Here is a 23,499-nt window from a genome sequence, read left to right on the forward strand (position 1 = left end):
TGGGCACCCGACAGGCAGGTTGGTGAGACATTTGGCTTCTGTGCATGCGCAGCAACCGAAATTTTGCATGAGGACACATGTGCGAGTGAGATTTCAGCAATTTTCACCAATATTTTTGCTTCTGCAAATACACAGAAGCAAAAAAAAAACCCCAGTGAAAATTGTTAAAACCTCACTCGCGTGAGCGGCCTCATGCAAGATTTCTCTTGCTGTGCAGGTGCAGAAGCCAATTCTCTCGTGGGGGTGTATCGGGGGCATGCAGCTGCTCATTGACCTCAGAAATTCCTACCGCGATGGAGCACCTGAGCGCACTGGCTACTGCCCAATACTGCTCCCGAGTCCCAGCTGATCGGGAGGAAATGGTGATTTCGCAGTAACATTTCCCTGGAATGGGGAGGAATGGAGATTTTGCAGTATCCTTCTCCTGCCATGCCACCGAGCCACACCCACCAAGACACATCACATCCACCAAGCCACACCCAGTGCTAAAAATAATTGAATCCCACCACCATCTATAGAGCAGTTCTTCCAATAGACAAACAGTAATGAGTCAAACATAGGGAGAGGGCATGAAACCATACCTCCCTTGAATTCCTTGCACCCAAATAGACAATTATGCTTTTCTTCACCTACTTTACCTACCAGTTCTTATACTAAAAGAACAAGGTATGCCTACCCAAAATAAGAGGGACTCCAAGGGCAAACTTAGAAAACAACAGGATAAAAAGATTGTCAATGATCAATGAATCAGGCACAAGCAATAGCATAGCCAGTTTTCTGCTAGAATCTGAGCTATATTTGTTCTCCAAATAAAACAAGTTTCTTATCTAGGACTGCCTGTAGTATCTTGGCTGTGAAAGGGGGAATGAGCTGCTGAGCAAATGATGTAATGTCTCCCTTTTAAAGAAACCATTATTTTCCTTTCCTGTGCTCTTTTCCTGTGTTTACTGAAGTTTCTGTTATTACTTTAACACTATAATCTCCAAAGATATAAAGAAAACTGGAAAAAGAGTGCTAGCTCTATCCGTTAGTATTTTAATGATACTGAGATTCCTAAAGGGGGAGAAATCTTCAAATTCACTATTTCTGTCATTAAATGTTACCCAAGCATGATCCCTGAGCACTTAGATCCAGCTCTGGAGCCAACTTTGTCAACTCTTTGCAACCACGGAGAGCCCCAGGATAACTATTAATCTTTCCCTCTGAATCAGGGGCATAATTAGTCCAGTTTAATGTGGCCCAGACATATCCCAATCGCCAAATAAAAACTTTTCAGGATACTAGAATTCATTTCAAACAACAGGGTTTTTTTTAAAAAAAACATTATAAAAATAAGTGTTCATTTAGTTTTCTTCTGCATATAAATAAATGAACAAAGATTCCTCAGGTTTGCAATAAATCTATCAAATCTGATTTTATGTGTTTTTTAAAAATGGGATATTTACTTAAAAATGACCACAGTAATTTCCCTAAGATCATCCATTAAGCCTGTGGGCCTCAGTGGACATGCAGATTTTCTCTTAGTGCTCGTTCATCTCTTTATTTTAAAAAAATATGCTTCTAATTTGAAAAATAAATGAATAAATTTGAGGCTTAAATGGTGGTACTATCTGTGCTGATAAGAAAAGAAGCGGGTATTTGCAAGCCAGGGTTACCCAGGAATGGATCTATCCAAGCAAAAAGAAAGAAAGAAATGAAACTACAATTGCGGGGAATATCCTAAGAGGCCGGAGGAAATAGTTCAATGTCACCATTGTACTTCCCAGAAAATCAAATGAACCACACCCATCCTTGATCACACTTACTAATTGTTCTGACAGGCTCTCTGGTAGACTCCTCCCAAAAATTCACAGGTACAAATTTCAGACACACACACGTTTGAAAATTCAAAACAATGTTCTTTATAATGAAAATTCACTTAAACTAAGCCTTCTTTTGGTATAGCAAAGAGCACTCATCTCCAAACAAACTGGTAATTTGTACAAGTCCCTTATCAGTTCTGTGATACTTAGCTTGCAGCTGTGAGGCAATTCACAGTCCTTCTTCTTTCACAAAGTGAAACACACTTTGCTCTGGTTTAGTTTCAAAGCGGGGAAAAATCAGCACACAAAAGGTCAAAGTCAGTAAACAGTCACGAAACACAATGATCAGATAATCCTCCAGAATGGCCAAAACCACAGGCTGCTATTTATAGCAGCCTCACTAATTACCACAGACCCCACCCAACCACAGGTGGCCTCATTTTCTTTGATAATAATCTCTCAGTTGTTGTTGCCTATGCATCGCTCTCCGCATGCGTGGCTGTATCATTAACTCTTGTTCTGAATCCAAGGAGGAGCTAGATAATTGATCTCCTTCTGAGCTGTCTGCCACACTTCTCCTCCTCCCTGTCACTCATGTCTTCTTGGTCAGAGGAGCCTTCATCAGCAGATTACACCGGGGGCAAAACAGGCCTGCAGCATGTGGATGTCTCCCCCCACATCCATAGTCCTTGGGGCAGGAGCTGGGCCAGAGCTAACCACAACACTAATGCTACCACTTTTCATTTTATTTACTTATTTATTTTGTATTTAAACAATGTATAGGCGGCATAATTCCAACAACTCTGCTTTCAATTTTTTGTTGAAAAACAGAAACAGAACCATGAATGGTTCCCAAAACAACATATAATGAAATAACCCCTAACCAGCGGGGATTTAGCCTTCACTCTGCCTTTGACATTGTGTTACCTTTAAGTAAACTTCACTATATTGTTTGCATTTATGAAGGCACATATTTTTTAAATGTCCCAAGCTATAGTTTATTATGACTATAGAAACTGGAAAAAATATAATGCCGGCTTGATTTGAATACTGCATTCAGCCCAACAAAGTTATAAAGTTACTGAAAGCATGATGAGTTGAAACAAGTAATGGGTTGGGTTTTTTTCTAAGTAAATTCCTTTAAGAATTACCCTTAAAAAAACAGATTGATTACTTTATCTAGGTTTCTTGGCTTTATACATCATTTTCTTTCTCATTAATCTTGCTTTTCAGTAGAGATGGTCTATTTCTCAGTCATATTTTCCAATAGAGTAGTATAGCAATGGTGATAGAGAGCCCAGTCTTCATGATAAATATACTGCTGAAATGAAGCAAAAATGGCCAATGACGAAGGAAAGAGTTACAAAGGCATAATGACATTCAAACCAAGTTCTTGAGTTGCTTTGGTTGTAAGTTAAGTCTTTTGTACAAGTCATGGTTGCTGGATCTCACATTTCTAAAAAATAGCAGCCACAACATCAGCCTCAGTCTCATAAGATTGGATTGTTAAGATATGGGGAAAGATACCTGTGCAATTTTTTTCTAGTCCCTGATATAGGAAAAGTTGTAATGAGATGAAGCTTAAATGGTAAAGCCCTCTCTTTTTTAGTTCTGCAAGACAGTTACAGAAATCCAAAGGTCAACCACTAGGTTTGTAGGCTCACAATATTGGGTAACTGCAATTGCCAGGCAATGCTTTCCAAACTTTTTTCTTCATTCACTTCACTAAACAGTTTTGTCCTTATTTATATGTTCCTGCTGCGATCAGGTAATGGACTAACAAGTTGTTACCTGAATAAAAACTGTTTTACCCAATTTTGGGCAATTTACCCACGTTTAGGAAGTGGTGTTTAAATGTGTGTTGCAAGACATTATTAGGCTAATGAATAACCAATAGGACTTGATATATATAGTGGCTTCTCAATGTTTAAACAAAATTTTGAATCTTCCCAGGCTGCTGTGCATCCAATACTAATCTTCGCGCACTGTAAAAATCAAGCCATATTGATGATTTGGATACTACATTTTTGCTTCACTCATATAAAAAACAAAGTTCCATTCATACAATAAGAGCTCTAGTTTTCTGGGTTCACTTCTCTGAAAATAATTTTCATTCTATTCATGGAGGAAAAGTATAAATAGGATATATGTATGTAACATATTTTTGCTGATAATGAAAACGAAGATAGACTACTATAGATTACTACTATTAGACTATAGACTAGATTAGTGACAAAGTCACACACACACACACACACACACACACACACACACACACACAGTATAATAGAAATAAATAGCAATAAAAAGTTAAGAAACCATGTTGGACAGTTTAATGTGTTTTCATCTTGTAACATAAAGCTCATTCCTAGAATTTTATTTATATATATTTATATTTATTTATTTATACTTATATATATATATATATAATTTTATATATGATATTAAATATATATATATGTTTACATATGATATTTTGCTGACAAGTGAAAGCCTAGTATAGATCTATTTAGAGCTTGTTATGCTCTCATCAGCTAGACATACCCTTATGGGGATTTGAACCTGTAGCCCACTGCATGCAAGGCAGGATATTAACCTCTGAGCTACAGGCTCACCTCTGAATCAGCTTTTACCGGGAAAGAGTCATATGGTTGATTTTCTGTAGAAATCACCCTGGTATTCCCAAATATGGGAGGAAGCAACTTTCATATATATATCACATACTACAATATATACTGAAAATAAATTCAAATAGCATATTTGTCTTTTAAATATTTCATCAGAAGATGTATACCTTTTGGTAAAGTAGCCTTTTTTATTTGTAAAAATATTTTTGTTGTTGTTGTTATTGTTGTTGTTATAAGCTACTAATGACCCATATTTTTATTTACATGCTCTGGAGAAATAGTGGCAATTTGAATATTTAAAACTGCTATTTAAAAAAGTCACTGATACATCTGATATACCTGCTGCTGTTCACTATTTTTCCATCAAACATGCTGAAAAGTATAGGCTATAATAGAGGAGTGCTGGACAAAACCAGAGCCTCATGAGCAATAAAAAGTTAAGAAAGCATGTTGGACAGTTTAATGTGTTTTCATCTTGTAACATAAAGCTCATGCCCAGAATTTCATTGGACCATGTGGACAGGCCAACTGTCACAGCTGTCTATCATTCCTGAATTAGCTGAAGGCAGACAAAGCAGGCTTTGTGAGGGAAGCAAAGCAGGAGCCTCCAGCGTTTCCATTTCTCATTCAAGGGCACTGTGGCAGCATTGTCTTCCCCCTCTCTGAGAAGAGAATGGAACAATTATGTTAGTGAAATTCCGTAGTGAGTTTGAAAGAGCATTTATGTCCAGGCAGGGAGACAGTGAAGACTGAAAAGAGTTTCGTGACAGCAGGATAGAAGATTTGACATAGATTCTTCTGTGGCATGGCAGATCGGATGGTCCTGTGTCTCACAACAGTGTAAGTCAGAGGAAAATCTACAGATAATAATAATAATAATAATAATAATAATAATAATAATAATAATAATAATTTATTAGATTTGTATGCCACTCCTCTCCGAGGACTCGGACAGGCTCACAACAACTAAAACATCATATACAAATCCAATGTCAAAACAGACTTTTAAAAAACCCTTATTAAAAACAGTCATACAATCCAAACACACCATCCATAAAGTCAAAGGCAGCTAAGGAATTCCTCCATGCGTGGCGACATAGTTGAGTTTTCAAAAGTTTGCAAAAGCAAGGAGGGTGGGGGAAGTCCTAATCTCCGGGGGAGCTGATTCCAGAGGGCTGGGGCCACCACAGAGAAGGCTCTTACCCTGGGTCCTGCCAGATGGCAGTTTCGTCGATGGGACCTGGAGAAGGCCAACTCTGTGGGACTTAATCGGTCGCTGGGATTTGTGCGGCAGCAGGTGGTCCTGGAGGTATTCTGGTCTGATGCCATGTAGGGCTTTATAGGTCATAACCAACACTTTGAATTGTGACCAGAAACTGATCGGCAGCCAGTGCAGGCTGCAGAGTCGTGATGAAACATGGCATATCTGGGAATGCCCATGATAGCTCTTGCAGCCGCATTCTGCACGATCTGAAGTTTCCGAACACTTTTCAGAGGTAGCCCCATTTTCAAAAAAGTTTTTAAATTAAAACTTGGGCGGCTAACAACAGTGATAAAAAACAGCATGTAACAATCCAATATTAAAACAACTAAAAAAAACCTTGTTATAAAACCAAACATACATACAAACATACCATGCATAAATTGTAAAGACCTAGGGGGAAAGAGTATCTCAGTTCCCCCATGCCTGACAGCAAAGGTGGGTTTTAAGAAGCTTACGAAAGGTGAGGATTAAGAAATGGAGTAAACAATTTCTGGAAAAGATCCAAAATCTCACAGGTACCTTTATCGCTACCATGAAAGATTTGATTTCTTGATCAAATTACTAGCTTTTCAGTCTCACCAGTTTTACATTTGGTGAAATGAATGTAGTCCAGTGAAGCAAAACACTGCACACGTTTTATTAATACTTTATAAAGACTTTATTGTCATTAGACAACACACACATTTTCATTGTCTGTTTGTCCATGCCTGTAGTAGTTGAATGGTATAATATTTATCCTTTGTGTCTTCTAGACATGACTGAGTTTCTGTAATAATTCCTATTCTGCAAATTTATGATCACTTACATTATTGTGCTTTTTAAGTCATCATTTTTAATGTGAATAAACATAGAAACATAGAAGACTGACGGCAGAAAAAGACCTCATGGTCCATCTAGTCTGCCCTTATACTATTTCCTGTATTTTATTTTATTTGAACATGACAACAAGATGGTGGATGAGATTACCCTAATGGCAGTAAAGGGAGATATTGTGGTTATGGGTGATTTCAACATGCCTGATGTTGACTGGAATATCCCCAGTGCCCTTACATGCAAAAGTAAGAATATAGTAGAGGCCTTTACAGGAGCAGCTATGGCACAGCTAGTTAAGACACCAACTAGAGGGGAGAATATTCTAGATTTAGTTTTTACCAATGGGAATCGGGTTTCAGAGGTCAAGGTGGGAGAAAATTTAGGTTGCAGTGACCATCTATGTTTGTGGTTTGATGTAAAAACTGATGGTGAGCAATCCTATACTGCAACCAAAGTATTGGATTTCAGAAAAACAAATTTTAATGCAATGGGGGAATATTTAAATAATGAATTAAAGGGGAGGGATAAAATGGCAGGAGCAAGCACCCAGTGGACTGTATTAAAAAAGGCCATCTTAAAAGCCACAAGACTTTATGTAAAGCAAGTAACTAAAGGTAAAAGGAAGAAGAAACCGCTATGGTTTAGCAATGATGTAAGGGCTATAGTCAATGAAAAAAAGGCTGCCTATAGGAGGTATAAAGAGTCTGGAAGTATAGCTGATAGAGAGGTGTATAAAATGAGACAGAAGGAGGCGAAACAGATAATATATGCTGCTAAAGCCTCAAAAGAGGAAGAAATAGCAAAATCTGTAAAGAAGGGGGATAAAACCTTCTTCAGATATATTAGTGATAGGAAGAAGAAAAACTGCAGCATCACAAAGCTTAGTACCGGGAATAATACATACATTGATGGGAATAAGGAGATCGCTGACCATTTCAATAGCTACTTCTGTTCAGTTTTCTCAAAAGACACCTTACAAAATAATAATAATACTATAGAGGGATATAGCATTGCTTCCAGCTGTACGGATTCAGCTCCAGTGATCTTAGAAGCCGATGTCTTAGAAGAACTTGAAAGATTAAAGATAAATAAGGCAATGGGTCCAGATGGCATCCACCCCAGAGTTCTTAAAGAACTCAGATCTATCATTGCTACCCCCCTGACTGATTTGTTTAACAAATCACTGTTAACAGGAGATGTTCCTGAGGATTGGAGAATGGCCAGTGTTGTGCCTATCCACAAGAAGGGCAGTAGAGAAGAAGCTGGTAACTACAGGCCAGTTAGCTTGACATCAGTTGTAGTTAAAATGATGGAGACTCTACTCAAAAAGAGGATAAATCAGCATCTAAAAAACAATAACTTATTGGACCCAAATCAGCATGGCTTTACTGAAGGCAAATCGTGTCAGACTAATCTCATTGAGTTCTTTGACTATGTCACAAAGGTGTTGGATCAAGGTGGTGCCGTGGATATTGCCTATCTGGACTTCAGCAAAGCCTTTGATACGGTTCCACATAAAGAGCTGATAGATAAATTAGTGAAGATTGGACTTAATCCCTGGATAGTTCAGTGGATTTCAAGCTGGCTGAAGCATAGACATCAGAGAGTTATTGTTAATGGCGAGTATTCTGAGCAGAGTCAGGTTACAAGCGGTGTGCCACAAGGGTCTGTTCTGGGTCCTATTCTTTTTAATATGTTTGTGAGTGACATAGGGGAAGGTTTGGTAGGGAAGGTTTGCCTATTTGCCGATGACTCTAAAGTGTGCAATAGGGTTGATATTCCTGGAGGGGTCTGTAATATGGTAAATGATTTAGCGTTACTAGATAAATGGTCAAAGCAATGGAAACTGCAGTTTAATGTTTCCAAATGTAAAATAATGCACTTGGGGAAAAGGAATCCTAAATCTGAGTATTGCATTGGCAGTTCTGTGTTAGCAAAAACTTCAGAAGAGAAGGATTTAGGGGTAGTGATTTCTGACAGTCTCAAAATGGGTGAACAGTGTGGTCGGGCGGTAGGAAAGGCAAGTAGGATGCTTGGCTGCATAGCTAGGGGTATAACAAGCAGGAAGAGGGAGATTGTGATCCCCTTATATAGAGCGCTGGTGAGACCACATTTGGAGTACTGTGTTCAGTTCTGGAGACCTCACCTACAAAAAGATATTGACAAAATTGAACGGGTCCAAAGACGGGCTACAAGAATGGTGGAAGGTCTTAAGTATAAAACGTATCAGGAAAGACTGAATGAACTCAATCTGTATAGTCTGGAAGACAGAAGGAAAAGGGGGGACATGATCGAAACATTTAAATATGTTAAAGGGTTAAATAGGGTTCAGGAGGGAAGTGTTTTTAACAGGAAAGTGAACACAAGAACAAGGGGACACAATCTGAAGTTAGTTGGGGGAAAGATCAAAGGCAACATGAGAAAATATTATTTTACTGAAAGAGTAGTAGATCCTTGGAACAAACTTCCAGCAGACGTGGTTGGGAAATCCACAGTAACTGAATTTAAACATGCCTGGGATAAACATATATCCATCCTAAGATAAAATACAGGAAATAGTAAAAGGGCAGACTAGATGGACCAAGAGGTCTTTTTCTGCCGTCAGTCTTCTATGTTTCTATGTTTCTATTATTTAACTATTGATTGTAGAAGACCTTTAATGCCAGGGAGCACTGAATAAAATTCTGAGAAAATATTAACTAAGTACTTACAAGAAAACAGAAATATATCACTTAATTTAGAACATGGCCTAGTGTTCAAGTTCCATGTTAAGATATAAAAAGTTAAGCTGCAACATTGCAATTAGAATGGCTTTTACTAAAATCTCTTAGGACAAACATATACTTTCTCGGCCTCAATTAGCACTAAACTAATTAACACAGTTCTCTTATATATTTGTGTACAATAGCTCCATTATTTCTTCCCTGGTGTAATGTAAGAGTGATTGAGTAGCTAATTAGTCCATAATTATATTTAAACATTATAATACTTGTTCAAGCTCTGTACTAAAACTAAATGAAACCAAGTGACATAAGAAATATATTCCCATATTAAAGAAATGAAACTTGTATGCAAAGTATTGATAAAAAGAGAATTTATTGAAAGTAGCGTCAATATATAGACCACGAATACAAATCACTGATTTAAAATTTGTTACATCAATGTATGTCCCTTTAATCTTCCTTAAAAATTAGTCTCTGATTGTATTAACATAAAAAATAACACTTTAGGTATTATTATTATTATTATTATTATTATTATTATTATTATTTATTAGATTTGTATGCCGCCCCTCTCCGTAGACTCGGGGTGGCTCACAACAATAACAAAGACAATGTAAGAACAAATCTAATAATTTAAAAAACACTAAAAACCCCATTATTAAAAGCAAGCATACACACAAACATACCATGTATAAACTATATAGGCCCGGGGAGATGTCTCAGTTCCCCCATGCCTGACGGCAGAGATGGGTCTTAAGAACTTTACGAAAGGCAAGGAGGGTGGGGGCAGTTCTGATCTCCGGGGGGAGCTGGTCCCAGAGGGTCGGGGCCGCCACGGAGAAGGCTCTTCTCCTGGGTCCCGCCAAACGACATTGTTTAGTCGACGGGACCCGGAGAAGGCCAACTCTATGGGACCTAACTGGTTGCTGGGATTCGTGCGGCAGAAGGTAGTAGTCACATTTTCTTTTTTAGTTAAATAACTGCATCACGCTAACATATTACTTTTACATTTGAAATCATATTGGCTTTTTTATTCTTATTTTATTAAACTTGCTTCTGACATTTTTTATGTTATACACTTTTTCATTTGATGGGGCTTAGAATGAAAGATGGTTAATGTGCTACATTAGAATTAGACATAATATATTCTTGATCTTATACCCACCATTTTCATGAAAAATTCCAAGAATTGGTAGGGTATGTAAAAGAACAGCAGCAGACAGGTAATTAAAAGTGTATCTATGAAAGATGGAAGGCATGTGCTGAAATTCTGTGTGGCAGAAGTGTTAGGAGGCTGGATTGGAAGACCTCCAAAATCTCTTGCAGCTCTATTCCTATTCTGAACTCCATACTGACTCAGGAATTCTGGGATTCCATAACTAACCATGATGAAAATCCTGGCAGCATAATTAGGTTCTCCATTTTCGTCATATACTGATATTGAATCATAACAAGAAAAGGTGGTGTTTCTGTCATGCTAAGCTGTCCCATTATTCTACCCCTTAGAATCAATATATAAAAAATGTCACTTGCGAGAGAAGACCAGAAGTTTTTCAAAAGTTGCTGCAAAATTCCTACCCAAACAAATAGCAAAGGGATTATTCAGTTATACCAGTGGTTCTCAACCTGGGGATCGGGACCACTTTGGGGGTCGAACGACCATTTCACAGGGGTCGCTTAAGACCATGGGAAAAAGAAATTTCCCATGGTGTTAGGACCAGAGTACCTCCGGAACCGCCTGCTACCGCACAAATCCCAGCAACTGATAAGGTCCCACAGAGTTGGCCTTCTTTGGGTCCCATCGACTAAACAATGTCGGTTGGTTGGCTCCAGGGGAAGAGCCTTCTCTGTGGCAGCCCCGGCCCTCTGGAATCAACTCCCCCCGGAGATTAGAACTGTCCCCACCCTCCCTGTCTTTCGTAAACTACTCAAGATTCACTTATACCGCCAGGCATGGGGGAGTTGAGACACCTTTCCCCCAGGCTCTTTTATATTTTGTTTTATGTTTGGTATGAATGTGTTGTTTGGTTTTTTTAGGGTTTTATATACTTTTTAATATTAGATTTGTTCTACTATAATATTGTTTTTATTATTGTTGTGAGCCACCCCGAGTCTTCGGAGAAGGGCGGTATACAAATCTAATTAATAATAATAATAATGATAATAATAATAATAATAATTATTATTATTATCTAAAGCTTCTATTCTGGTGCCTTGGAACAATTTTACAATCCGACAAATCAAGCATTTACAATATGGGTGTCCCTCTAACCTTCCTGCCAATCAGCTTAAAGATCTGTTTGGAGAATTGGCGCTAGACTTATGGTTGGGGGTCACCACAACATGAGGAACTGTATTGGGTCACGGCATTAGAAAGGTTGAGAACCACTGTTATACCAACACTCTTCACTGAATAAATTTCCATTTCTTTCCATTTAATGCCTCTGGTCTCGATGAATTGCAGTTCTCCACAGTGACTTTTTTGATGCTTCAATGAACAACCACTCATTCAACAACCATTCAAAGTTATGACGGTGCTGAACAAATAGTATTTATGATTGGTCCCCAAAGTTCTGGTCGACCTCTCTCCATCATGTGATCACAATTTGGGCTGCTGACAACTGGCTCACATAACAGTTACAGTGTCCTGTGGTCATCTGATCATTGTTTGTACCCTTCCATGACGGCTTGCAACAAGCAAACTCAATGGTCATAAGTCACTCCTGTTAAGTTTACCAATCCCCCCACTCTTCTGCTTTGCCATGGCAATCACACGGGTGTCTTTCCACACTTGGCAGCAGATTAGATTAGATTAGATTTATTGGATTTATATGCCGCCCCTCTCCGCAGACTCGGGGTGGCTCACAACAATGGCAAAAACAGTACATAGTAACAAATCTAATATTTAGCAATCTAAATTACAGTTTTAGGTTACAAAATTCATAAAAGCAACCCCAATATATATAAAAAACAAGCACACAATAAATCATACACAAACAACATGGGCAAGGGGGAGATGTTTCAATTCCCCATGCCTGATGGCAGAGGTGGGTTTTAAGGAGTTTACAAAAGGCAAGGAGGGTGGGGGCAATCCTAATCTCTGGGGGGAGCTGGTTCCAGAGGGTCGGAGCCACCACAGAGAAGGCTCTTCCCCTGGGTCCCGCCAGATGACATTGTTTAGTCGACGGGACCCGGAGAAGGCCAACTCTGTGGGACCTAACCGGTCGCTGGGATTCGTGCGGCAGAAGGCGGTCCCGAAGATATTCTGGTCCGGTGCCATGAAGGGCAGCCATCTCAGGGGTGAAATTCAACAGCTTCTGACAGATTCTGGTAGTGGAAATTTTGAGGTAGTTCAGAGAACCGCCAAATACCACCTCTGATTGGCCTCAGAGTGGGGTGGGAATGGAGGTTTTGCAATAATATCCTTCCCCTGGAATGGGGTGGGAATTGAGGTTTTGCAGTAGCCTTCCTTGCCACGCCCACCAAGCCACGCCCACAGAACTAGTAGGAAAAAATCTTGAATTTCACCCGTGAGCCAACCCGTACATGACCATACCCACAATGCACCACACCAGCCATTTAGCCACTTCTGGCCAGCTTGTGAGCCACTCAGCCTTGTTACCTCAGTACCATGATCCTCATTTAACAATAGCAATAGAGACTGACAGAAGGACCGTTGAACTTACCTGAACGGTCTTCTCGCTGCACTGTGAGGAGAGTCCAATGTGGGTTGTTCTTCAGCCTCATTGGCAGGGACTGAGTTAAAAATTAACATAATTATGTCCCGCCCCCCTCTACCTCCTCAGGTTCAGTCAAGAAAAACGAAGGAATAGTGTAAACAAACCAATTTTATTAACTAAGAAGTTAAACTGGTAACGAACTGAACCCCTGGGCCAAGAAGCCGGGAGGGTTTGGACTCTCCTCACAGTGCAGCGAGAAGACCGTTCAGGTAAGTTCAACGGTCCTTCTCCCCTGCACTGTTCGGAGAGTCCAATGTGGGATATACCCAAGCAAACCAACTAGGGCGGGATAGGCTGGACCAGGGGTGTCTAAACACAAACCCGTTGCAGCACTCTGCGACCGAATGCCGCTTCCGATGAAGCGAATGAGTCTATACGGTAGTGTCTGATGAAAGTCGTGGGGGCCGCCCAGGTTGCGGCCCGACAGATGTCATCGATTGACGCCTGTGTGTTCCAGGCGGCAGTGGTGGCTGCACTTCTGGTAGAGTGAGCCGTGATTGTCCTTGGCAAAGGTGTCCCACGTGTCCTGTATGCCTCCATAATGCAGGACCGGATCCATCGGCTGATAGTTTTAGAGGACACCTTGTTGCCCATGGATCCTGGGAAGAAGGAAACGAATAATGCTTCTGATTTCCTGAAAGAGCTGGTCCGTCGAATGTAAATCTTTAGAGCTCTACGGACGTCCACTTTGTGCCAGCGTAAGACTGACGGGTGTGAGCCGTGGGTACAGAAGTCCGGTAATATTATGTCCTGGGATCTATGAAATCTTGTGTTGACCTTCGGCAGAAAGCTGGGATCTAACCGAAGAGTAACCCGATCTGGGTGGAACACGCAAAGGTCCGGCCGGACTGACAATGCCGCGAGTTCCGACACCCTGCGAGCAGATGTGATGGCCACTAAGAACGCTACTTTGATTGATAGAAGGCGAAGCGTGATTTCTCTCAGTGGTTCAAAAGGAGGTCCTGTAAGGGCCTGTAAGACCAAAGTCAAATCCCAGGATGGGAAGTGATGGATAACTGGAGGAGAAAGATTCGAGGCTCCTCGGAGAAAGTCTTTAACCCATGGATGATGGGAAATCGGTCGAAGGGGGTCTGGTCTTAAGACTGTGGCGATAGCTGCCACCTGCCTGTGAAGGGTGTTTGGGGTCAGCCCTTCGTCCAGCCCCTTCTGTAGGAAGTCTAATAGATGTAAGATGGAGGCTGAGCGAGGGGGGATCTCTCGAGCTCTGCAGAATCTACAAAACGCTGCCCATGTTGCTTGGTAAATGTGAGTCGTTGACGGGCGTCGAGCCGATTGGATGGTATGGATGACCTTTTCCGACAGGGATTCCGCCCTCAAGCGGTCCCCCTCAATCTCCACACGGCAAGCCTCCACCACTGAGGCTCTGGGTGCACCAACGACCCCTGGGTGAGGGAGAGTCTGTGGTATGGGATCCTCCATGGCGGGGAGGTTGAGAGGTCCATCAAGTCCGCGAACCATGGTTGTCTGGGCCAAAAGGGGGCCACGAGAATCACCTCCGCCTGCTCCGAGAGTATCTTGGAGACTACCCTGGGTAGAAGGCAAGTCGGAGGGAAGGCGTAGAGTAGACCCCTTGGCCATGGGGAGAGGAGCGCATTGATACGGTCGGCTCCCGGGCACGGGAACCGGGAGTAGAATCGGACCACTTGGTTGTTGAGGTGGGTCGCGAACAGGTCCACTACCGGTTCCCCATAACGGTGTATAATGTCCTGGAAAACCTCCGGGTTCAATGACCATTCCCCCGGGTCGATGGTTGTGCGGCTCAACCAATCCGCCTGGGTGTTGTCTGATCCTGAGATGTGTTCTGCTTGGATCGAGACCAGGTGTGTTTCCGCCCAAGACATCAGGGAGTGAGCCTCCCCAAACGGCCCGACCTCGTACCTCCCTGATGATTTATATGGGCCCTTGTTGCTACGTTGTCCGTCATGACGAGGACATGCTGTCCCTCTACCCGGTCTTTGAAGGAGTGGAGTGCCTTGAAGACTGCCCTTAGTTCTAGTAAGTTGATATTGGGGTCCCTCAGGTCGTCTGCTGTCCAGAGACCCTGGGCCACTCTGGAGCCGCAATGTGCTCCCCAGCCGGAGAGGCTCGCATCTGTAGTGATCGTCACCTCCCGATGGTGTAGGAAGGGAGAGCCTCTGGTCAGCGCTTGGGACGTCCACCAGGGCAGAGTGACGGACGGGTAACGTGAGACGTACCTGGTGTTTGGAGTGGCTCATGCGTGCTCTTTGGAAGGGGAGGAGGAGCCATTGAAGCGGGCGGGCATGCAGCCGCGCCCATGGGACGATGCTGATGCAGGAGATGAAGACTCCTAGCAGCTGGGATAGAAGGGCCAAGGGGACCCTGGTGCGGTGCTGAATAGAAGCTATCAGCGTCCTCACCCTCTGCTGCCTCTCTGATGACAGGTAAACGATTCCGGCTGCAGAATCTATCAGAGTTCCCAAATGTAAGAGCTGTTTGGTTGGATTCAGGTGGCTTTTCACATAGTTGATCGTGAAACCACAGGTCTCTAGAGAACGTATTGTCCGTTGTAGATCTAGTCTGGCCTGTTGAGGGCTGCTGGACAAGATGATTACGTCGTCCAGATAGGCCATGAGACGAATGGATCTGGTTCTCAGGTCGGCTGTCAGTACATCCAGAAGCTTGGTGAAAGCTCTGGGGGCCGATGAAAGTCCGAAGGGCATTGCCCTGTACTGGAAATGATGGTCCTGTATACAAAAGCGGAGGAAACGTCGATGATGTGGATGAACTGGTACGTGCAGGTACGCCTCTTTGAGGTCGATGGAGGTCATCCAGTCGTGGTGTCGGATGGATGCCAGGATTGACTGTAAGGAATGCATCTTGAAACGTTGGTAGCGAACATAGATGTTCAGCTGCTTGAGGTTGAGAATCAGGCGGTAGCCGCCGGACGTCTTGGGGACCAAGAACACGATAGAGTAGAACCCCTGTCCTTGTTGATGTACTGGCACCGGTTCTATTGCCCCAATGTCCAACAGGTGTTGTACTTCCCTGGCAATCAGGGAACATCTTGGTTGAGATAGCGACGGGCATTGTAGGAATCTGTCCGGAGGAGTCTGTAGGAAGTTGATGCGCAGACCATTCTTCACGGTATCTAGCGCCCAAATGTCGGTGGAAATAGCCGCCCAAGAGCCTGAGAAGGACTGCAGGCGTCCACCGATGGGTACCTGGATGGGTAAGTCATTTTTGTTTTCGGTACCCTCCTCTGTTCCCGCCCCGAAAGGATCTGCGGGGCTGTTGGAACTGTCGGTTCCTGTCTCCATAACCTGTTCTGTCGGACCTGAAGGATGGCTGCGTGTAGGAGCTCTGTCCATATGGCCTGGTGTTTGAGGCCGCAGGCGCGGCCGTGTCCGCTCGAAAGGGCTGCCTTCTGTAGTATGGGGCCGCCCGCCTGTCTTGCCTCCTCGCCGACCTTGGCAGCACCTTTTTCTTGTCTTTATCCTCGATCAAGACTTTATCTAGTGATTCTCCAAAAAGTGTGGTCCCTTGGTAGGGCGCGGTTGCAAGACGCCATTTCGATTTGGCGTCCGCTTGCCAAGAGCGGAGCCATATTAGGCGTCGAGTGGAAAGGTTGGTAGCCATCGCCCTGGATGAAAACCTAGAAGCAGCCAAGGTGGCATCGGCGGAGAACTCCGTGGAGGCGATCAATTTATTAATGTCTTGGCGAAGGTGAGCGTCCTCCGGGCCCAACCTGGGGAGGATGTCTCGAAGCCAAAGGATTGAGGCCCGGTTGAAGAAGGAGGCTGCCATAGCAGCTCTCAAGGACCAGGCACATAGCTGGTGCATTCTCCGGATCAGGTTCTCGGCCTTCCTATCATCGGGCCGCAAACCATCCGCCATCTCCGATGGAACCAGGGCATTGGAAATTAGTGAGGTAACCGGGGTATCCACAGCCGGGTATTGGAGCAAATCCTCTATTTCTGGATCGAAGGAGTAAAGCTTCTTGTCCAGAGCTGAGGGACCCAGAGCTGCTGCTGGTTGCTGCCAGGGCCTCTTTATGTTTTCTGCAAATATGGGCACTGCAGGGATAGTTTCTGAGTCCCTTTGAGGCTCATTAATGAGTCTGGAAGCGGGTAATGTGCCCACATCCTGGTCAGCCGTCTTTTGGGCACTGGTCAAAGTTAGTGTGGTTCTGGCCTTGTTTAGGAGAACCCTGAAAAGGGGTGCCTTGAATAAGCCTGCTAATACAGGCTGTTCTGGTAAGGTGGCTTCATCCCCCGACAGCTCATTCTCTGGGTCTGAAAAGGCCTCTCTGAACTCTTGCTTCTCCTGAAAAGAGTCATGCAGGAAAGGTGCAGGTGCAGGAGCTGACCAGATATCCTGCCTGCTGGGGCGAGGTGGCAGTGGGGATTGATGTTGTTGTTGGGCCCCAATTGCTATGCCCTGTGCATAAGCTGAAGCAATCATGTCTTGTACCGAGGGAGACATGGCTTGCCAGTTATCTGTAGAGCCCCTGAGCCCTGCTGCTGTGGGCGTGAATGTGGCTGTAGCTGCTGGAGGTTGAGAGGCAGGCCTGCTCCATTCTGATCTCTGAAATCCCTCAGATGGTGGGGGGGCACTTAATGGGCGGTCTGGTGAAAGACCCCCAGCGCTTTGAAAGGGAGGCCCCTCGAAGGTGGCCGATGACAGGGGAGGAGGACCCAGCGGGCTTTGATAAACGGGTGGAATAACCATAGCTGAGGGGCTAGGCCCTTGTCTCGGTTTTGCTTTGTCCAGCTGGGCCTCGAGGGCCTTTATTTTCTTCTCAGCCTCCTTTAGTGCATTGGAGGACTGAGAGCTTTTCCCCTTAGATTTTGAGCTGGGCCCCTTGTCCTTACTTTTATTCTTGGAGGAGGAGGGCACAGGAGCGCTGGGACTGGATTGAGACATGTTTGTAACAACACCGAGCCAAAAACACGAGGTTACTGCTTAAAAGCAAGTAAAATGGTGGACTAGGGAAGCTGGTGTCCCCTAAATAACATGTCATCTGTTTTTCCTGGTCGTGATTGGCTGGATACTAGGTAGAAGCCCATAATAGCTTCGTTGTCCTGGCAACGCCCTGAAGCAAGATGGCGGCCCTGGGATAGGCTGAAAAGAGCCTAGTCACTCTGACCCCTTAGCAAACAAGATGGCGGCCGTGACGTCAGGCGGGAAAAGCTCTGCTTTTGAAACGGCCGGAGGGGGACTCAGAGGCTTTGGCCCTGCGCCAAAATGGCGGGCGCAACTTCGGGCAGCTCGGCAATCACCTTCTGCACCCCCCCCCCCTTCAATTCCTTCGATCGCTGCTCCTCTGAGCGATCGGGAACAAGGTGGCTGCAAAGGGCCTCCGAACAGCTGATCTTTTTTTCTTTTTCCATTGCCGATCGGCAGGAACGCTGTCTGGGAGCTGCTGGGATCGCCTTACAGCTGATTTCCCCCCATGGGGAAATTCTGTGTACTGATTGCTCCTCTGATCGGTAAGAACCGATACTCGGAGACTCGTTGCGCTGGAAGAGTGGTTGGGGGGGGTCTGATCGCGGGCGTCAGGGACCCCAATCCAGCGATCCCTTTCAGCAAGGCAATACTCCGGAGAGCAGTGGCCTCTCAGGGATTGAAGAGACGGAGAACAATACCCCGGAGGGCAGTGGTTCTCGAGATCCAGGTCTTCCTCCTATAGAGAAAGGGGAAAAAAGGAGAAAAAATTATTGTTAGTAAACATCCTATAAATCTCACATACTGTGAGAAGAAAACTCATAGTCCCTACACTATGACTGAGTTTTTAAGACTGAACCTGAGGAGGTAGAGGGGGGCGGGACATAATTATGTTAATTTTTAACTCAGTCCCTGCCAATGAGGCTGAAGAACAACCCACATTGGACTCTCCGAACAGTGCAGGGGAGAATTTGCCATTACTAAGCAATGCAGTCTTTTGATGTCACACATTATGAATGCATTGCTTAGCAATGGAAATTCCAGTCCCCATTACTGCTGTTAAATCAGGACTAACAGCAAGTTTATGTCTGGAAAATTTTCTCCTCATCCTGATACCTTATATTTGTATTTGTATTTATTAGATTTGTATGCTGCCCCTCTCCGAAGACTCGGGATGGCTAACAATATAAAAAGACAATGTAAACAAATCTAATATTAAAAACCTTGCATCTTTAGTTCTAATAGGTAAATTCACAGTAACTGAATTTAAACATGCCTGGGATAAACATATATCCATTGTAAGATAAAATACAGGAAATAGTATAAGGGCAGACTAGATGGACCATGAGGTCTTTTTCTGCCGTCAGTCTTCTATGTTTCTATGTTTCTATTTTCCAGGTTAATTTATTAGACAAGATTTTCAGTACCTCTGACAATCTTTAGATTAATCAGGAACTCTAGCTTAATCTCTGCTCTTCTTTATTCAAGAAGTTTCTGAGTTAGAAACAAAGAAGACTGACGGCAGAAAAAGACCTCATGGTCCATCTAGTCTGCCCTTATACTATTTCCTGTATTTTATCTTACAATGGATATATGTTTATCCCAGGCATGTTTAAATTCATGTACTGTGGATTTACCAACCACGTCTGCTGGAAGTTTGTTTCAAGGATCTACTACTCTTTCAGTGAAATAATATTTTCTCACATTGCTTTTGATCTTTCCCCCAACTAACTTCAGATTGTGTCCCCTTGTTCTTGTGTTCACTTTCCTATTAAAAACACTTCCCTCCTGAACCTTATTTAACCCTTTAACATATTTAAATGTTTCGATCATGTTCCCCCTTTTCCTTCTGTCCTCCAGACTATACAGATTGAGTTCATGAAGTCTTTCCTGATACGTTTTATGCTTAAGACCTTCCACCATTCTTGTAGCCCGTCTTTGGACCCGTTCAATTTTGTCAATATCTTTTTTGTAGGTGGTCTCCAGAACTGAACACAGTATTCCAAATGTGGTCTCACCAGCGCTCTATATAAGGGGATCACAATCTCCCTCTTCCTGCTTGTTATACCTCTAGCTATGCAGCCAAGCATCCTACTTGCTTTTCCTACTGCCCGACCACACTGCTCACCCATTTTGAGACTGTCAGAAATCAGTAACCCTAAATCCTTCTCTTCTGAAGTTTTTGCTAACACAGAACTGCCAATGCAATACTCAGATTGAGTTCAACTTTTTATTGTTTTCTTAAAGAATAAATCCCTCGGCTAAATTGGTATTTCTTTTCAGGGCAGGCTTTAAAGAAAGAACTATTTTAGATCCCGAAAACAAACACAAAATAATTGAATAATTCATTCTTTGTCATAAATTCTTCATGAGTGTGCTTTCTTTCATAAGATATATCAAACATCATGCGTAAGTGCATGTTCAGTAACTGCAATCTGCGAAATATTCTCTGTGTTATTGTGATAAGTTATTACTGTGAATAATTTATATGATGTCAGAATGATACAAGCATGAAAATACATACATATTTAAAAGAAGGTAGTCTGTAAATTTAAGTCCTTTGAAGTATCCCTTTTCATCTTTTATCCATATCACATATCACAATATAACTATGAGTGTCCTACATATCTTATTTTGGGTGGAAACTAAGTCGGAAAAGGGACTAATTATTAAAACACTTTGAAGTGTTTTAAGAACAAGTGATTTAACACAACAGATTCTACTACAACCATCAATTAATAACAAACAAAATATTTTTCTACATCACGCCTTTATGTGACTATTTCTAACAATATGACAAACACAAGCTTCATATTACTTCCAGGATGAAGTCATTCCACTGCTATTTGTCACTGGACACATCAAATTATCTTGAGTTTCATTGCTATGTGCTTTGCTTCTAGGACAGAACATAAAAGGACTCATAACAGGAATAAATTCAATCACTTCTCCTTTATATGAAGCCATTAAATTCAGTTTTCATATAACAACATAAATGTGCACATATACTACATTTAGTTACAAGCAGCCCTGCACCAAGTGAGTATACAGTACATTCAATTAATGAAGAGTATTGGAATTGACTTGAAGCAGTTGGAAAACTATTTAATGCCAACAAGCAAGTAGTAGAATGAGAATCAAGGTTTTAAAAAAGCTCCACGAACCTTGGGCAATATCACAGATCTTTATTCCAATATAAATCTAACATTATGTAAGCTCTTAAATGACAATGTAGTCTCAAAGCTATTGTTAGCCTTTAGATAAAAAGAAACAGTCTTCAAGATTATATCCTTGTGCTGTGTAATTGATGAATGACTTCACATTATACTTTCAGCCACCTCTACTGAAGCAAATCACATTAAGTCAATATGTCAGTTCAAAGGGGAATTATGCTCCTTGCTAGGAAAATTCAGTTCAGTATCTTCAGGAAAGTATCCAGCAATGTGATCCATTATTCAGAAAGAATTCTACGGTGACTCTTTTTAATAGCTTTTAGGCAGGTCCAAAGACCACAAAATCTTCAGACAAGATCAATTGGTTCAGATCAGAATCAAGGGGCTGGCTGATAGATGAAAAAGAACATAGTATATCATGGTTATAAAAATTATATTTTATATCTTTCACGATGTTCATTGTGTAATTAAAATTCTTTGTTGAACAAGTCAAAGTTGATAGTTAGAGTTCGTGGTTTGGCAATACAGTTAGCAAAGTACAGTTGCAAATCCATTTGTGGTTAGCTACCTCTATGAAAGTAAGTAAAGAGCCTGATTTGAATGCCATGCACCAGCTTTACCGCTTTGTTGTGGCTTAGTGTGGTGTCCAAATGAATTATTAGACTAAATTGCAACGACAGAAAGAGGCAAATACTGCAGAAACCCTTTTACTCTGTAATTCTGTTAAAAAACATGTTTGTGATGTGTTTCCAAAATACAAAATAATGCAAAATCATTAAGTAATTTGATATAAGGTTAAATATTTGAACCAATGTGGTTCAAGGGTTTGAATTGTTATTTGCCAGGAAATCATACATTATACATTTCCAGTTCTCCAAAAGAAATGAATATGTCTTTAATGGAAATTATGCTGAAGTTTGTGCAGAAGTCACATTTTATACAAGTCAGTATTTTTATTTTTCACTTACCTATATTTTGACTTTCTTTCTTTTTCTTTCTTTTTAAATTATTTGTCTCTGCTACTGGAAAGCAGCCCTTATGACCCTGTCATTAAGTGGCTGTGTTGGTCTGAAATTATCTCCTAAATTTCCATCGCAACCTTCTAGGAGGTCTGCTCCTTTAATATGATTCCTCAGGCCTCGAAACTCTTCTATCTAATAAAACAAGGAAATGGACATTTGACTCTCTCGATTAGTAGTTACACTGTTAAAGATATAGATTTTTTTAAACTCTATTTTTCCTCTAATATACAACCCACCATTTCAATAGTTATGACATGCAAAGCTTTAAAAAAAAACATGTAACCAAGAACACATTTAAACTGAATTGTATATAATTAAAATAAATTAAAGAAAGTGTATCAGAGGTGGGTTCTGGTTTGGAGCGGTTTGCCCAAACTGCTAGCAACCCACTGGTGATGTTACAATGATAGAAACATAGAAACATACAAGACTGATGGCAGAAAAATACCTCATGATCCATCTAGTCTGCCCTTATACTATTTTCTGTATTTTATCTTAGGATGGATATATGTTTATCCCAGGCATGTTTAAATTCAGTTACTGTGGATTTATCAACCACGTCTGTTGGAAGTTTGTTCCAAGGATCTACTACTCTTTCAGTAAAATAATATTTTCTCATGTTGCTTTTTGATATTTCCCCCAACTAACTTCAGATTGTGTCCCCTTGTTCTTGTGTTCACTTTCCTATTAAAAACACTTCCCTCCTGGACCTTATTTAACCCTTTAACATATTTAAATGTTTCGATCATGTTTCCTGATGTCACAGAACTGGATCGGTCGGGGCAGGTCCATGGGCACCGCCATCTCTTTTTTTTTTAATCACATTTTTCCCCAGATTTTTTTTCTTCAATATGCACAGAAACTGAGTTTCTGGTACTGCACATGTGTCATCATTTTGTTTTCAACTCTCTTTTTTTTTTACAACTACACATGCACATACATGCAAAGTGTATGCACAGCCATGAGCTGTGGCTATGGGATGCGGGTCAAAGCAAACTGGCAGCGAGGTAAGTTAGAATCCACCCTTTCTTCCCATGCATTAATTCATTTCCCCTCTTCTCACATTAAAATTTACAATTTCTTATCATCTTTTGGAACATTCTAAGGAATGCTTTGGGGGTATTATGGACTTTGCTGTATCAAACTGATGATCGTTTCAAACAGAAGTTGGATTAAAATAGAAATGGAAAAACATCCATTACGAACTAGGCAATGTGCCAACATTTCAACAGGTTTCCATTTCTGTGTTTTATGACATGATTACAAGGCTGAAATCATGAAGGCTGAACAAACTACATCCAAGCCACCTGGCTATTCTAATTGAAGTCTAAGCTTTGATAACCTATTCTGGTTAATCGTAACATGAGTCTTGTATTTTACAAAGAGACAATCCAATTGTTGGAAAACCA

The 23,499-nt window shown here is 41.9% G+C and overlaps 1 protein-coding gene across 2 annotated transcripts in view; it reads right to left on the reverse strand.

Moving 5' to 3' along the window:
• Positions 1-20,828: 20,828 nt before the first annotated feature.
• CA8 (carbonic anhydrase 8) overlaps positions 20,829-23,499 on the reverse strand; it is a 53,410-nt gene continuing 50,739 nt past the window's right edge. The window contains exons 8-9 of one of the 2 annotated variants that reach the window (XM_070747804.1): positions 22,037-22,222; positions 20,829-21,453 (exon numbers count right to left, since the gene is read on the reverse strand). In XM_070747804.1, coding sequence (XP_070603905.1) covers positions 22,088-22,222 — 135 coding nt within the window. In that variant the 3' untranslated portion in view covers positions 20,829-21,453; positions 22,037-22,087. Of the gene's footprint in view, positions 21,458-22,036; positions 22,223-23,499 lie in introns of both variants that reach the window. The other variant, XM_070747803.1, reaches the window with a different exon arrangement.

The sequence above is a fragment of the Erythrolamprus reginae genome, chromosome 3, assembly GCF_031021105.1.
Source record: "Erythrolamprus reginae isolate rEryReg1 chromosome 3, rEryReg1.hap1, whole genome shotgun sequence".
In the NCBI taxonomy this organism is placed as follows: domain Eukaryota; kingdom Metazoa; phylum Chordata; class Lepidosauria; order Squamata; family Dipsadidae; genus Erythrolamprus; species Erythrolamprus reginae.